The 14,385-nt window shown below is 31.8% G+C and overlaps 1 protein-coding gene across 1 annotated transcript in view; it reads left to right on the forward strand.

The window, feature by feature from the left end:
* The first annotated feature begins 3,308 nt into the window (after window positions 1-3,308).
* LOC127560552 (ATP-binding cassette sub-family A member 9-like) overlaps window positions 3,309-14,385 on the forward strand; it is a 99,697-nt gene continuing 88,620 nt past the window's right edge. The window contains exons 1-6 of the mRNA XM_051995228.1: window positions 3,309-3,438; window positions 4,958-5,060; window positions 9,412-9,610; window positions 10,670-10,834; window positions 13,268-13,371; window positions 13,594-13,820. Coding sequence (XP_051851188.1) covers window positions 4,965-5,060; window positions 9,412-9,610; window positions 10,670-10,834; window positions 13,268-13,371; window positions 13,594-13,820 — 791 coding nt within the window. The 5' untranslated portion in view covers window positions 3,309-3,438; window positions 4,958-4,964. The remainder of the gene's footprint in view (window positions 3,439-4,957; window positions 5,061-9,411; window positions 9,611-10,669; window positions 10,835-13,267; window positions 13,372-13,593; window positions 13,821-14,385) is intronic.

The following is a 14,385-nucleotide window of genomic DNA, read 5'->3' on the forward strand; positions in this document are numbered from 1 at the left end:
GTGTATAATGATCTCCTAGTTCTGCTCATTTCACTCAGCATCAATTCATGTAAGTCTCTCCAGGCCTCTGAAATTATCCTGCTGTCCATTTCTTACAGAACAGTAATATTCCATAACATTTATATATCCTAATTTATTCAGCTAATGAATATAATTTAAATATTAGAAATGGAATAGCCCAATGGTTAAAAATGAAAATCTGATAGTACTTTGCTTACAAGAATTATCAGGAACTGAATAGGGATGTATTCTGACAAGGGTAGTATACAGAGAGACTATCACCTTCATATCCCTGCAAACCCTTTCTCTTTTCAGAACATCTATGTTCTTTTCTTTTTTGCATGTTTGTTTTCTCTGCCATATCAGTGTGCTTGACTCAGCTCAAGTTGAGTATACTAAAAAAACCCACATCTTTTTCAAATTACTAATTATGGTTCTCAATTTAGTTGAACATATTTTAGAATTTTTATCATTTTGATTGATGTTGCATTTTTTTTTACAAATATATCCCTCTTTTTTCCATAACCAGGTAGCCACTTTTTTTTGAGAATGCGATTAGATACTAGCTATACAATAATAGGACTGGTTTCGGATCTCTTGAAGTGGTCCATGAACAAACTGCCCCTCCACTGACATATTATGGGCTTGCCTCTACTGTGATTTCAACTAAAATCCCACTAGTTTCAGGCTCAATTTACTGGATTTCTGAACTGTTTTCTTCCCAGTCCTCATCTTCCTGGTCAGACCTTCTTGAAGTTCTGGTGATGATGAAGAAGATGAATTTCTTATGTATGCTGATGGAAGAACTAAACAGTATTTTCTCTTTTCTTTGGTTTTCTTGAATTCCTCTAATACACTTCCATATTTTTGCTGAAATATTTGTTTGGGGAATTGGGCTATTAAAGATCTTTCATTTTTTGCAAATGAAGGTGACCTGACTGTACCAGACTTAAAATTATATTACAAAGCAGATGCCATTAAAACCATTTAGTATTATCTAAGAAGTAAAATAATCATTTAGTGGAATAGGTTAGGTTCACAAGATGCAACAGTCCATGACTATAGTAATCCAGTATTTAAGAAACCCAGCTTCTGGGATAAGAACTCACTCACTTTTTGACAAAAATCGCTGGGAAAATTAGAAAATAGTATGGTAGCAATTAGACACTGACCAAGATAAGGTTGAAATAGGTTCATGATTTAGACATAAAGAGTGATACTATAAGCATTTTAGAAGAATGAAGGAGAGTCAATCTCTCAAATCTGTGCTAAAGGAAGAAATTTATGGCCAAAGAAGAACTAAGAGTACATTATGAAATGCAACAAGGATAATTTTGATCATATTAAATTAAAAAAAATTTGTACAAATAAAACCAATGCAGATGAATTTGAAGAAAATTTGAAGAAAAGCAGAAAACTGGGCGGGAAATTTTTACATCCGAGGGTTCTGATAAGGGCCTCGTTTCTAAAATATAGAGAGAATTAACTCAAAGCTGTTCTCCAATTGATAAATGGTCAAAGGATATGAACAGACAATTTTTAGATGAAGAAATTGAAACCATTTCTAGTCATATGAATAAATACTCTAAATCATATTGATTAGAGAAATGCAAATTAAGATGACTCTGAAGTACCACTACACATCTCTCAGACTGGCTAAGATGACAAAAAATTAATGATAAATATTGGATAAAAATAAGGATACATGATAAATCAGATTGATTGCTGTATAAGAAAGGAGATAGAGAAAGAGAGGGAGGAGAATATTTGGATATGGAAAACTGGGACACTAATACATTATTGGTAGAGTTGTAAACTGATCCAACCATTCTGGAGAACAATTTGGAACTATGCACTGTGCATACCATTTGATCCAGCAATGTCACTACTGGACTTATAGCCCAAAGAGATCACAAAAAAGGGAATAGAACCTACATGTACTAAATTTTTTGTAGCAGAGTGGATGCCCATCAATTGGGGAATGGATGAATAAATGGAATATTATTGCTCTATAAGAAATTAAGAGCAGTCACTTTATTTAAAAAAAAGCCTGGAAAGACTTACATGAACTGATGCTAAATGTAGTGAGCACTACAGTGAGAACACTGAACACAGTAATGGCAAGATTATGTGATGCTCAACTGTGATAAACTTGGTCCTTTTCAACAATATGGTCATTCTAAACAATTCCAATAGATTTGGAATAGAAAATGCCATCTGTATAGAGAGAACTATGGAGACTGAATATGGATTGAAACATAGTATTTTCATCCTTTTTTTGTTTCTCATGTTTTTTTCCCTTTTGTCTGATGTTTTTTCTTGTACAACATGACAAATATGGAAATGTGATTTGAAGAATTGCACATATTTAACCCATATCAGATTGCTTGTTATATTAGAAAGGGGAAAAGTATGGAAGGGAGGGAAACATTTGGAACACAAAGTCTTACAAAAATGAATGTTGAAAACTATCTTTACATGTGTTTGGAAAAAATAAATTACTGTTGAAAATTTTAAAAAAATTTAACTGTGGCAAGGAGAAGGGCTAATCTTCACAGTTCATACAATTATACCAAGCTGCATGAAATTAATAAGTGATATAGAGAGTTGAATGGCAGTTTAATAGAAAGAGCTATAGATTTTTCAGTTCAAAGACTAGCATTTTAAATCCTGGTGACCTATGGGTTGCACGAATTTGGGCAAGTCACTTTGCCACTTTGGACCTTCCCTCTGTAAAACGTTAATAATGTTAGTTAATAATTATTAATACTGCTCACTCAGGGGCTCATTGTTGCAACTCAAATAAACAAATTAGATAAAGCAAATATGATATTGAAATGTTTTGTGGACTTGAGAGAACTATTTTAAAAATCCACTATTATTTCACTATTAACCTTTTAGATGTTACTTTCCTATATGTTACTTTTTGCTTTGATTTATGAAAGTTTTAAAATCACTACTTTATTTTCCTTCCCACTCATCTTTTTCCTCTTAAAGTTGTTCTTATTTGACATCTGTTTACTTTTTGTTTGTTTGTTTAAAAATTGAGGTCACTACCCTCTGTTTTTCCCCCTCTCCTTGAACTTGGCTATTTCTCTCTTATTCAGAAAGTAAAGAGCCAAAAGAACAAATGTGGGATTTGTCTTCTTTGTGGAACACTATGTCCAGTCAACCATCTGTAAATGCTATCTCTCTGCAGTGATAGGAGGAGAAAAGAATGAATAACAGTTCAAAAGCCGTAGCCCAAATTATGTCACTTCAGCAGCCTGGTTGAAATCAGATACTAACCTTTTTTTAAAAACCAATCAGAATAGGAAGTATTCAAAATGGGCAAACATTAAAATATTTTGTAAAGAAAATAACTTTGAAATCTCTAAAATCTGAAGAGACCAATGGTTTAGAAACATTTCAAGATTCCTTGCACTGACTTTCCTGATTGTAAGTTAATTTTTATTTCTCCTGTTTGTTTTATAAAATGCATATAATGCTTACCCAATGAGAATCAAGTAAGTGAATGAATGCTCCCAGTCTGAATAGAAAATGTAAAAATTTAATTAGGTGGTTTGAAATTTTTTATCATGTGGACAAAAATATCTGGATTTTTATGTGATATATGGTATATAAAACTTGTATCTAATAGCTAATTTGTTCAGTTTCCAAATTCCTATTTTATTAAATACAGAAAAAAAAGTAAGAAGAATATTGGGATAAGATGAAATTCACTACTAAATGTATTAGAGGAATATATTCAAAGCACATTGATTCAAGTTCGAGCTAATTTGAGATTATTTCTGGTTACTTTTCATTCTTGTCTTTTTATTCTATTTTATTAAAAAAAGTATTTGCATTCTAGACAACTTGCTTCTTCTTCATAAATTTAAAGAAACTTTGAGGGGAATTTGCTGAGTTCCATTGAGAGACTTTTCCATATAGAAAATTTCAAGAAATAGATTGATAGATAACAGATCCACAGAGAGGGCTAGATATCAAGATAGATGATAGACATACCTAGACATAGATGGATGACAGATTAAATAGAAAAAAATAAAATTTATCATGTCTGGTTCTCATTATCATTCTTCAAAAATAGATTTCATTATAGTCATATAGTCAAAGATAAATTTTTAGATTTTTATTAGCTTCTATTTCTAACAGACATTATTAGCTCTTTAAAGAATTTCTCATTATTAATGTGATTTAAAGACCTTTGAGTTCCAGCTCAGGAATATATCTACTCAAACACAGAACAAAAATTTTTGAATAGACTTATAAATAGGAGTCATCTTCTAAAATAAAATGACCTGGCTTTATTATTTTGTTATTCATCCAAATGTATTATGGTTTGTTCTTAGAGCAAATGTTGGAAACTTGAACATATGCTTGTGGGGGATAATAAGTTCTTTTAGAGACACAAGTTTTGCGTCATTCACTGCAAAACTGTATTACAAAATAGTTGACAAAGCCCAGAGTATACACTTAAATTTCACTATTATTTTTCTTCAGTCAACATATTCAAAGAGTACATATATGCTATCCTTTGAGAATGCTTTTGGAAAATTAAGTATTTTACTATTTTGTAAAGGAGAGAAAGAGACAGAGACAAAGACAGAGGCAGAGATAGAGAAAGACAGATATAGAGACAGAAGGACTTCTCAGAGAATACTGACTTTCTTGACAGTAAATAAAAGGAGTTTGCTCTTATTCTCTATCTCTAAATTTATCTCATATAAAATGTATTAAGGTAAAATTAACTCTTTAGAGGAAATGTTGACTTCATTAATAAATGTTCTGTGAAATCCTTTTCTTGAGGTGTTGAAAAATGTCATAAAGTTGGTGAGTAAACAACTTTCTTAGAATAAATATGACTCAATTTTCTTTTGTGTGAACTTTGTGTTCACCTGTCAACAATAAACTATCATCTCACTAAATTTGTTTTCTCTTTTTTTGTTACAAACAGGTCAAAAATGAATAAAAGAGAGATAAGTATATGTCAGCAAACTCGGGCTCTTCTGTATAAGAATGTCATTAGAAAATGGAGGAATAAAAGAGAAAGTTTGTGGGTATGGTCAAAAATCTGTGTCCTCACATCTGGGATGGGATATCTCTTCAGATGGTGTGAATTCTTTTTTTTCTTCTTCATTATTATTAATTGTTTTTTCCTGAGGTAACTGGGAATAAATGACTGGTCTGGAGTCACACAGTTAAGAATTATTATGAAGTCAGATTTGAACTCAGCTCCTTTAGACTTGAGGGGCAGTATTCAATCCACTGCACCATTTAGGTGAACCTCTTTTTTTTTATTCTTACAGCTCTCCATTAATTCAATTTGTAATAAGTAGCCTAGATTATTTGATCTGGGACTATGTCATTATTTATACATACTGCAGAATGAGGCTCTATTCATAATTTTAAAATATCACAAGTAAATGATATTTAAGCACTGAAAAATAAATTATCCATTTTTATAAAGCAGGACAGAAGTTCTCCTCATTTTGATATACTTACATAATTTTTTTTCAGTATAAAGTACTTTTAGTATGGAAATTCCTACTCTAATACATGTATAGTTGCTCCCTCCATAAACTTCCAGGACTCATGAAATAGTTCCCTAGAAGCAGTGAGGAGATATACTGAGCATCAATTTATTTACAGCTTACAGTCATGGGACTGGTATTTTTTTGAACCCAGATCTTAACAATTCTGTTCTCCATGTTGTACCACTTTTCTCTAAGTGATTATTTTTTGGCTGTTTCATCAAACTATTCCATAATGCACAAGCCCAGAGCTTTAAAGCCTGTAACAACAGTAACAACAATAACAACAATTCTAATCAAACATAAATTTAATTTTTATTTATATTTAGTATTTTACAATTGAGAAAAATGTGAACATAATCTCTGTTTCTCCCACTCACAATACACTGTCATTGAGATAATTATAAGAGGGATGAGCTATTGAAAAAGCCTGAATGGTAGAAAATAAGAGAGGGGATGGAGAATGAAAGGTAGAGAGGTGGGGTGGTGATGAATTTTTTTGTGTTTATACTGATCCCGCATTTTGAAGGCATAATATAGTTCTTTTCTAGCATTCTGCAAATGCAAAAGCAAAAGTGTAGAAAGTGTTTGACATGGAATCAAGAAAATTTGAATTCAAATTGACTTCATATATATATTTTTTTTGCTTATGTGACCCTGCACAAGAAATTTACAAGACATTTCTTTTTGTCTCAGTTTCTTTTTCTGTAAAATGGGGATAATAATGGCATCTACCAATCAGGGTTGTGAAGATCAAATGATGTAAAAATTTTTAAGTATTTATCACAATCTCTGGCATATAAGTGTCTTATAAATGCTAGCTATTGTTTCTAAAGCATTTTGAAAATCTTAAAAACTTTATAAAAATGTTGCTTTTATTATTGTTATATACAGCTTACCTCAAAAGTTGTTGTAAAGATGAATTAAGAGAACATTTATAAAGTGTTTTGGAAATTTAAATGCTAGCTATTATTTATGATGATAGAGAGAATGCCCACATTAGTAAAATTTCAGTTCCATTTATATATTGATGGATTTTGTAAATGACCACAAAATTTAATAGTATATTCCATTGATCTTGACACCTTTATTACAAGGTTGACTTTATCATTCTAGGGTTTGGTCACAGTAACCAGTAACTATAGATATGTGTGTGTGTGTGTGTGTGTGTGTGTGTGTGTATGTGTGTGTGTGTGTGTGTTATTTTTGGTTTTGGTGAGGTAATCAGGTTAAATGACTTACTCAGGGTCACACAATTAGTGTCAAATATTTGAGGCTGGATTTGAACTCAGATATTCTTGACTCCAGGGCTGGTGCTCCACTGTGCCACCTAATTGTACATATACACATATATACATCTACGTATGCAGACAATGTTATCTACCTTATTTCTATTTTTTTTTTCTATATCAGAAGGCACTTCAGAAACCAGAGTCCTGTCCATATCTGAGCAAGAATCTGTTTCTACCATATATTGGCTTCATGGCCTTTTATGAAAGGCCTTTTGTAAAATGGGGAATCTCTATCACTCAAGGCTTTCCATTGCACTTTTGAATAGCCTCTTCCTTCAAACCTAAATCTATTCCTCTATCACTATTACCCTTTAGTTCTAGTTTTGTCTTTTGAATATTATGGAATAACTGATAGAATAGCAGAAGTAGAAAGAGGACTTAGAAGCCTTCTATTTAAGTCATTAACTATGCAAGAAGTTCTCTAAACATTCTTAGCAAATGATTTGCAAAATGATTTCTAATCTTTTTTTGTGTGTCACAGACCCCTTTGGCACTCTGATGAATCTTATGGACTCTATCTCAGAAGAATGTTTTTAAATGCAAAAAAAAAATTTTATATATATATATATATATATATATATATATATAAAATTAGAAACAGAATCAATTATATTGAAAGAGAAAACATATTTTAAATGTACAAAAACAACATAAAATTACAGATAGAACCAATTATATTGAAGCACACTTATTTTTTAAAAAATTTTGAAGCAAATTCATTGAACCTTATGATCTCATAAATGCCTTGGCAGTCTGTGAATCCCAGGTTAAAAACCTTTATCCACAGATTAATCTATTTGAAAACTCCCAGTGATGATAAACTTATTGCTATAAATCAGCTTGTTTTGCTCTTTTGTGTTGTTGAATCTTTTTCTTTTGTTTGATTTCATGATCCCATTTGTAATTTTCTTGGCATAGTTACTGGAATGCTTTGTCATTTCCTTCTCTAGCTCATTTCATAGGCAAGGAACTAAGGCATACAGGATTAAGTGACTTGCCCAGAATCACAAAGCTAGCTAGTGGATAAGGCAGATTTGAATTCACAAAAATGAGTTTTCCTGACTATAGAAATGACATTCTATCCACCATGCCATCTAATTCCCCATTCTATTCTTGGACCACTCTAATTTTTAGAAAAGTTATTTTTAATTGATCCAAAATAAAAACCATTGATTCAAATCTTGGAATTCTATCTACTGCTCCTTCTTCTGTTCTTTGAGGTCAGTAGAATAAATATACTTCCTATTCCTCAAATACCCAAATACACTTGTCATGAAGATAGAGAAGAGTAGGTCCACAACTTTATAGTTTGGGATGCTTAAACATATGATAATTAACAATATGATGGAAGCACATTAAACTCAGAGTCATGGAGCTCAAATTAGAATCTTAGCTGTTTCACCATAAATCATTAGGGTAACTTAGTCAAGTCATTTGATCTTCATGGATCTCAATTTGCTCATATGCAAAATAGGAAGTTGAACTAAATAACTCTAAAGTTCCTTCAGAACTGGTGTTAAAGAACTACTAATTTTCATTTTTCTTGTCAAATACCTTTTGGAGTACAGTGTCCAGTTCTAAAAACACTAAAGTTCTCTGTGAAAGATAATACAAATTGGGAATGGACAGGAAATAGAAAGGACAAAACAAATGTCAAAATGTTTGAAAAACATTCATTTTAAAGAAGCAGAAATTTTTTTTTAAAAAAAACCATTAAGTACTGCATCATTGGGAATTATCTGTGTGTTCTTAATCATAGGGATTACATCCCTTCTGAAGATCAGCCTTGAATCATAGGATAATGCATTTAGACTTGAAAGAGCTCTTAGGGTCCATCTAATGTAAAGTCTTTAGAGAGAAAGAAATTAAAATACAGCAAAAAGAAGTTATTTGCCCAGTGTCACCCTGATAGTAAGTAATGAAACTAGATTCTCTGGCTCTAAATGTAGGTTCTTTCTGCTAGATTAGGGCTTCTTAATCTTCTTTCACTCACAAACCTTTTTTTGCCCAAGCGATTTTTATCTATATTTTTACACACACACACACACACACACACACACACACACACACACACACACACACGTAATGATGGCAAAGTACTGAGATTGATTTTTAAGCTATAGGTATATAAAAATGATATATTAATCATTTATTGATAATAATTTTTATTATATTGATAATATGATTTTAATGATATAAATATATTATATATAAATAAATTAAAATAATATAACTATTAATATTTAGATGATAATAAATCATAATTCTGTGACCACCACATTCATTTACAAGAACCCATATAGGATCTAAACACACAGTTTAAGAAGCTTTATGCTTAAAATACTTCCTGGTCTTTGTTATTGTTCTGAATTATATCTATGTCAATTCATTTGTCTTGGAAGGTTAAAGCCATGATGACAGAACTATTTTCTATTTTTCAATTTTTTTTTGCCTGAGAATATTTTATTTGGAAGAAAGGACACAAAGGGAATAAAATAAGTGTTTGATAATCACTCACCTCTTTGTGACTATGTTTAATTAGACAAACATTCTAATGGATTTCACTTTTCTTTTTTGTTATATAGGAATTGTTTGGCTCTTTGCTTTTAATTCTTCATTTGTTCCTATTTTCAACAATTGAAGCTCAGGTTTCCGAAATGCCTCCTGTGGAGCTTGGGCGCATAGATAAATTTAATGATTCTGATTTTGCAATTGCATATACACCTGTCTTCGATACAACTCAACAGATAATAAATAAAATAAGAGCAACTTCTTTTATGAAAGGTGTGTTCTCGATCAACCCAATGGGAATACCTGCTATTATTATTTTAATTATTACAAAAGACACAAATGTTTAATGTGAGGTTCAATATAAAATGTATTGTTTATATAATTTCCTAAGTTTTATTATATTCAAAATGAAGTTAAATTCATAAGCAATAAAAATTGGTGTGTATCTTACCCTATTGACTAAGTATGCCCAATTGAGAGAGTTCAGTATTCCAAATAAAATTTTCTCCTCTAATTTTCTAAAGTTAGATTTTTATGGCAAGATAGGGTGAATAGACCTATAGTTTCACATCTTTAAATTTATAATTGGGTTTGACATTCTTGATCAATCATGGGTTTGAATTTAATAAAAATACAACATGTACAGTCCTTACATGTGACAAGAAAAGATCTAATATGAATGTTTAATTTTTTAAAAGAAAGAAATCATGTCAAAGGAAGATTTGAAAACATATTTCACATGTTAATGTTGAAATAAGAGCAAGGGTTATAAGCAACCTTATTGCACTCTCAGTATTGGGCTAACAATAATTCTAGAGAAAATAAAAACAAAAGCATGTCATAACCAATTGACAATCAGCCCATTTTCTTTTCTTTTTGATCACTTAGATTTGTGTGTAAGTGTCATGTAGAAATGCTATGAAAATGCACAGGTTTTTTGGTTTTTATAAAACCTACTTCTACCCAACAAAGCCTTGCGAAGTGCTTGGGTTTAACTAATCATATTGAAATTTAAAGACACTCCAAATTTCAAATAGACTATAGTAGTCTATCTATTTGAATGAATTTTTTATAACTGAGTCAAATGTTATGGAAAGCTTAGGTGCACAAAATTTTTTTGTACTCCTAACAGGATGAAATATACCAACTAATTTTTCCTGTAACACTTTCATGATAAGGAAAGGCCCTCTGCCCCTGCATACAAGTTTGAATTCTCTATACTAACTTTCTTTTATAGACAGGGACTTATAAAGAATTAGACATTCAAAGAGTTACCTAATAATCATCTGCCAATTTTTTTGTTTCGTTTTGGTTTTTCCTTCTGCATGGCAGGAATAAAAGTATTTGAAGCTGTAAATCAAGAAGCCATGAATGTAATAATTGACCAGAACAGGACTGAAATTGTAGGGATCATCTTTCATGATACTTTCTCATATGAATTAAAATTTCTTCTGGGATACAGACTTCCATTTTTTGAGGAAAACAAAGATCTCGCAGGTAATTTTCTGAAGCTTGAAAAAAAAAGTTAGCTATGGAAGGTTGTAGATAAGTAATTGGAAGAATGAGGTATAGGATAGAGAGGGAATAATATATTTAATTTCTGAATCTAGATGTGTAGAGGGCCAGAACTGTGGAGAAATACATTTGAAACAAGGATACTTACAACAAGGTGTTAATTCAGTGAAATTGATAAAATGATGGTTCTTTAGTATACATATACTTAGTACTTAGCATGGTGATGTAATGGTTCTCTAGTTCACACATACATAGTGTGCTGTAATGATGTAACCATACTTCGGTATTTAAGGGCTGAGAGGACTGGAAAAGAAACATTCCATTTTTGACCATCCTCCTGGTGGCTCTTCTGCCTCCTTCACTCCTCTGCTAAGATCAAGACTAGGTCAGAATAAAGACTCTAGACTCTATTCCTGACCATTCTCCTGGTGTCTATCCTGCTGAGACCAAGGCCCTTCTGAAGGACCTCTAGATAGCTAGCTCGAACATTATATAGATGAGTTCTTAAAAAAGAAAGGATAGCTTCTTCTCATTAGGTAATAAACAAATTGTTAATCATGTGTTTGTGTGTGTGTGTGTATGAATAGGGAATGAGTATATGGTTTTTTGGTATAGAGAATTCCCTATCAAGGAAATTTTAATAATGCAGGTCAATATCCTCTCTGCAACTTAGAGAGTTGTTTAGAGCACTGAGAACTTAACTTACTCAGTCACACAAGTAAATAATAACATGCCAGGTATTGAATCCAGGTTTTCTTGGTTTTAAGGCAAGCTCTGTCCACTATATTGTGCTGCCTCTCTGTCAATTTGTCTTTCTCTTTCACTATCTGTTTCTCGTACATATACACACACATATTAAATGGTTAGTCTCTAATGTATATTACAGATGACTGATTCCATTATCTATGCTCCCTCCTCATCTGCAAAAAATCCCCCCCTTCTCCATTCTGAATTTTCCTTTTATCCATTTAGAGCATTATTTTCCCTTCTGTCACCCAAGTTCACAATTCTGTTGTCATATAACCACTTAATCTCATGACCCACAATTAATTGGAAGTCTATCTCATTCTACCTTTAAAATATGTCATTAATATCCTCTTTTGTCTTTTTCATTCACACAGCTCACATATCCTTCCCTTCCTTAAACATCTTCCTATCTGCAATACAAACAGTTATAACAGACTTCTGAGAACACAGATTTCCTATGGTGAGCTGAAGTAATGACTCAGATAGGGAAGCACAAAACTTTTCATGATCATTTGAGGAAAAATGAAGGGCCTATTCTATAAATCTCTAATCTTCTCAAAGTTTTCATACACACACACACACACACACACACACACACACACACACTCCTCCATTTCTCTCAGGAGAGGACCTCATCTCTTACTTTATTGAGAAAATTAAGCCCATGTGAGGTAAACACTCTTTTGTTTCTTTTTCTTCATTTTAAAATCCTTCTTTCCTTCTTCCCTCTAGTTTCTGAACTTTCTCCTTGCCCAGGTATATCCCTTTACAAGTGTTCTCACTCTCATCTGCCCTTATCTTCTACAATGGATTCCAAAGTTAGCTATCCCTTCCTCTCATCTTAAACTTCTTTCTATCTGAGGATGCCTTCCATATCACCTTCAAACATTCCCAAGACTTTCTCTTACTTAAAAAAAACTTTCAATTTTCCCTATAATTCCCTCAAGCTATTATCCCATATTTCTTCTATTTTTTTCAGCTAAATTCCTGAAAAACTTTCTATACTCGTAGCTTCATTTTCTCTCTTCTTATTAACTTTTCAGCTTTTTTGTAATCTGATTTCTGACTTCGTTGCTCAAGTGAAATCTACAGATGATTGATGAACCCTAACTGGAAAATCTGACAATTTTTTTCTCAGTTTATATCTGCCTCGGCCTGTTTGCTGTATTTGATATTGTTTAACCCCTTCTCCTTGTATATACTCCCTCCTTTCTGGCTTTTCATGACAATACTTTTTCCAAGTTTTCTGCCTATTTGCTATCTCCTCAATTTCCTGCTAGCTCGTTATAAAAATCATACCCTCACTAGGTGTTGTCCAACATTAATTAGGCTGGATTGTATTCTCTTGTCTTTTTATATGTACTCTCTTGATGACCTCACCAGCTCCTACATGTTTAGTATATTTGTAATGCAAGAAAACATATATATATGTAATATACACATGTTATTGATACATAAATATGTATATTTGTACTTACACATGTGTGTATATATCCATATATTAAATCCCACTCTAGACCAAGAGAAGAGATATAACTTGAGGCTAGATGGCAAAAAGAAAAGAGCATAACAAGGATTTTTACCCATCTCCGCAGACCCAATTTTAATGTCTTGTTTTCAATACCATATCTTCTCTCATGATAGCTTGTGTTTTCTTCTTGTTTAAAGCTCATTGCTATGAATATTATCAAGGCACCAAATGTCTTCTTGAAAACTATTGGAATAATGGTTTTGTTGCATTTCAAGCCGCCATAAATGCTGCTATTATAGAAGTAAGTGCATAATTGAAAGATCCCAAGGATGAAGGCAAATCAATAATATGAGGTACATTGGGATATTGACAAAAGATGACACTTGATGCTTTAATAGTGTAACGTACATATGAATGTATAAGACTAAAAATTAAAAATAATTAATTGGAGCATTTTGGTCATTTCTTCCTGTCCGTTTCTATATTTCAGATGATGATTCTGTATATTAATATTATATTTTAGATCACAACAAACCATTCAGTGATGGATAAAATGATGGCACTCAAAGGAATAAAAATGAAGATGTTACCTTTTATTTCTAAAGGCCTAATTATCAATGAGCTCATTAGTTTCTTCTATATAATTTCATTTACCCCACTGATATACTTTGCATCAGTCAATGTTACAAAAGAGAGGAAAAAAGCCAAGGAATGGATGAAAATGATGGGTCTCCAAGATTCAGCATTCTGGTAAATAAATTGTTATTTCCAATATTTATACAATAATTATAAGTAATAATTATTTTATCTCCTTGTGGAAAACAGACGAATAATGAACAGAGATAAGTAGCAAGACAGAAAATCACAGTTACCTACATTGAAAAAGGTCACCATAAGGTTTTTAAGAATGTGGCAAAACTAGATGTCCACAAAAAATGGATAGAAATGCACAAAAATCATGGAAAGAAAGACTTATGAATATAGATTAAAGAATTGGAATTGGTTAGCCCAGCTGAAAGAAGATTAATTGTTATTAAATGCATAAGTAAATGTATATTTATCTATCTATATCTTCATACACACATATTCACATATTTGTTATGTGATGTCAAAGTATTAAGACTGATTTTTAAGAAAGATGACAAAAATTATGAAATCAAAACCATTCCAGAGAATTTAAACTTTAGGGAGAGATTCAGTGATGTGGTCTTTGGTCAAAGTATTTTTGAATCAACTTTTTGGGAAGTGGCATCAAAGTTTGGGCAATTTTTGAGATTTTGAAATAGTTAAAAATCTTTTAGAAGCAAATATCATG

The sequence above is a fragment of the Antechinus flavipes genome, chromosome 4 (assembly GCF_016432865.1).
Source record: "Antechinus flavipes isolate AdamAnt ecotype Samford, QLD, Australia chromosome 4, AdamAnt_v2, whole genome shotgun sequence".
NCBI classification, from domain to species: Eukaryota; Metazoa; Chordata; class Mammalia; order Dasyuromorphia; family Dasyuridae; genus Antechinus; species Antechinus flavipes.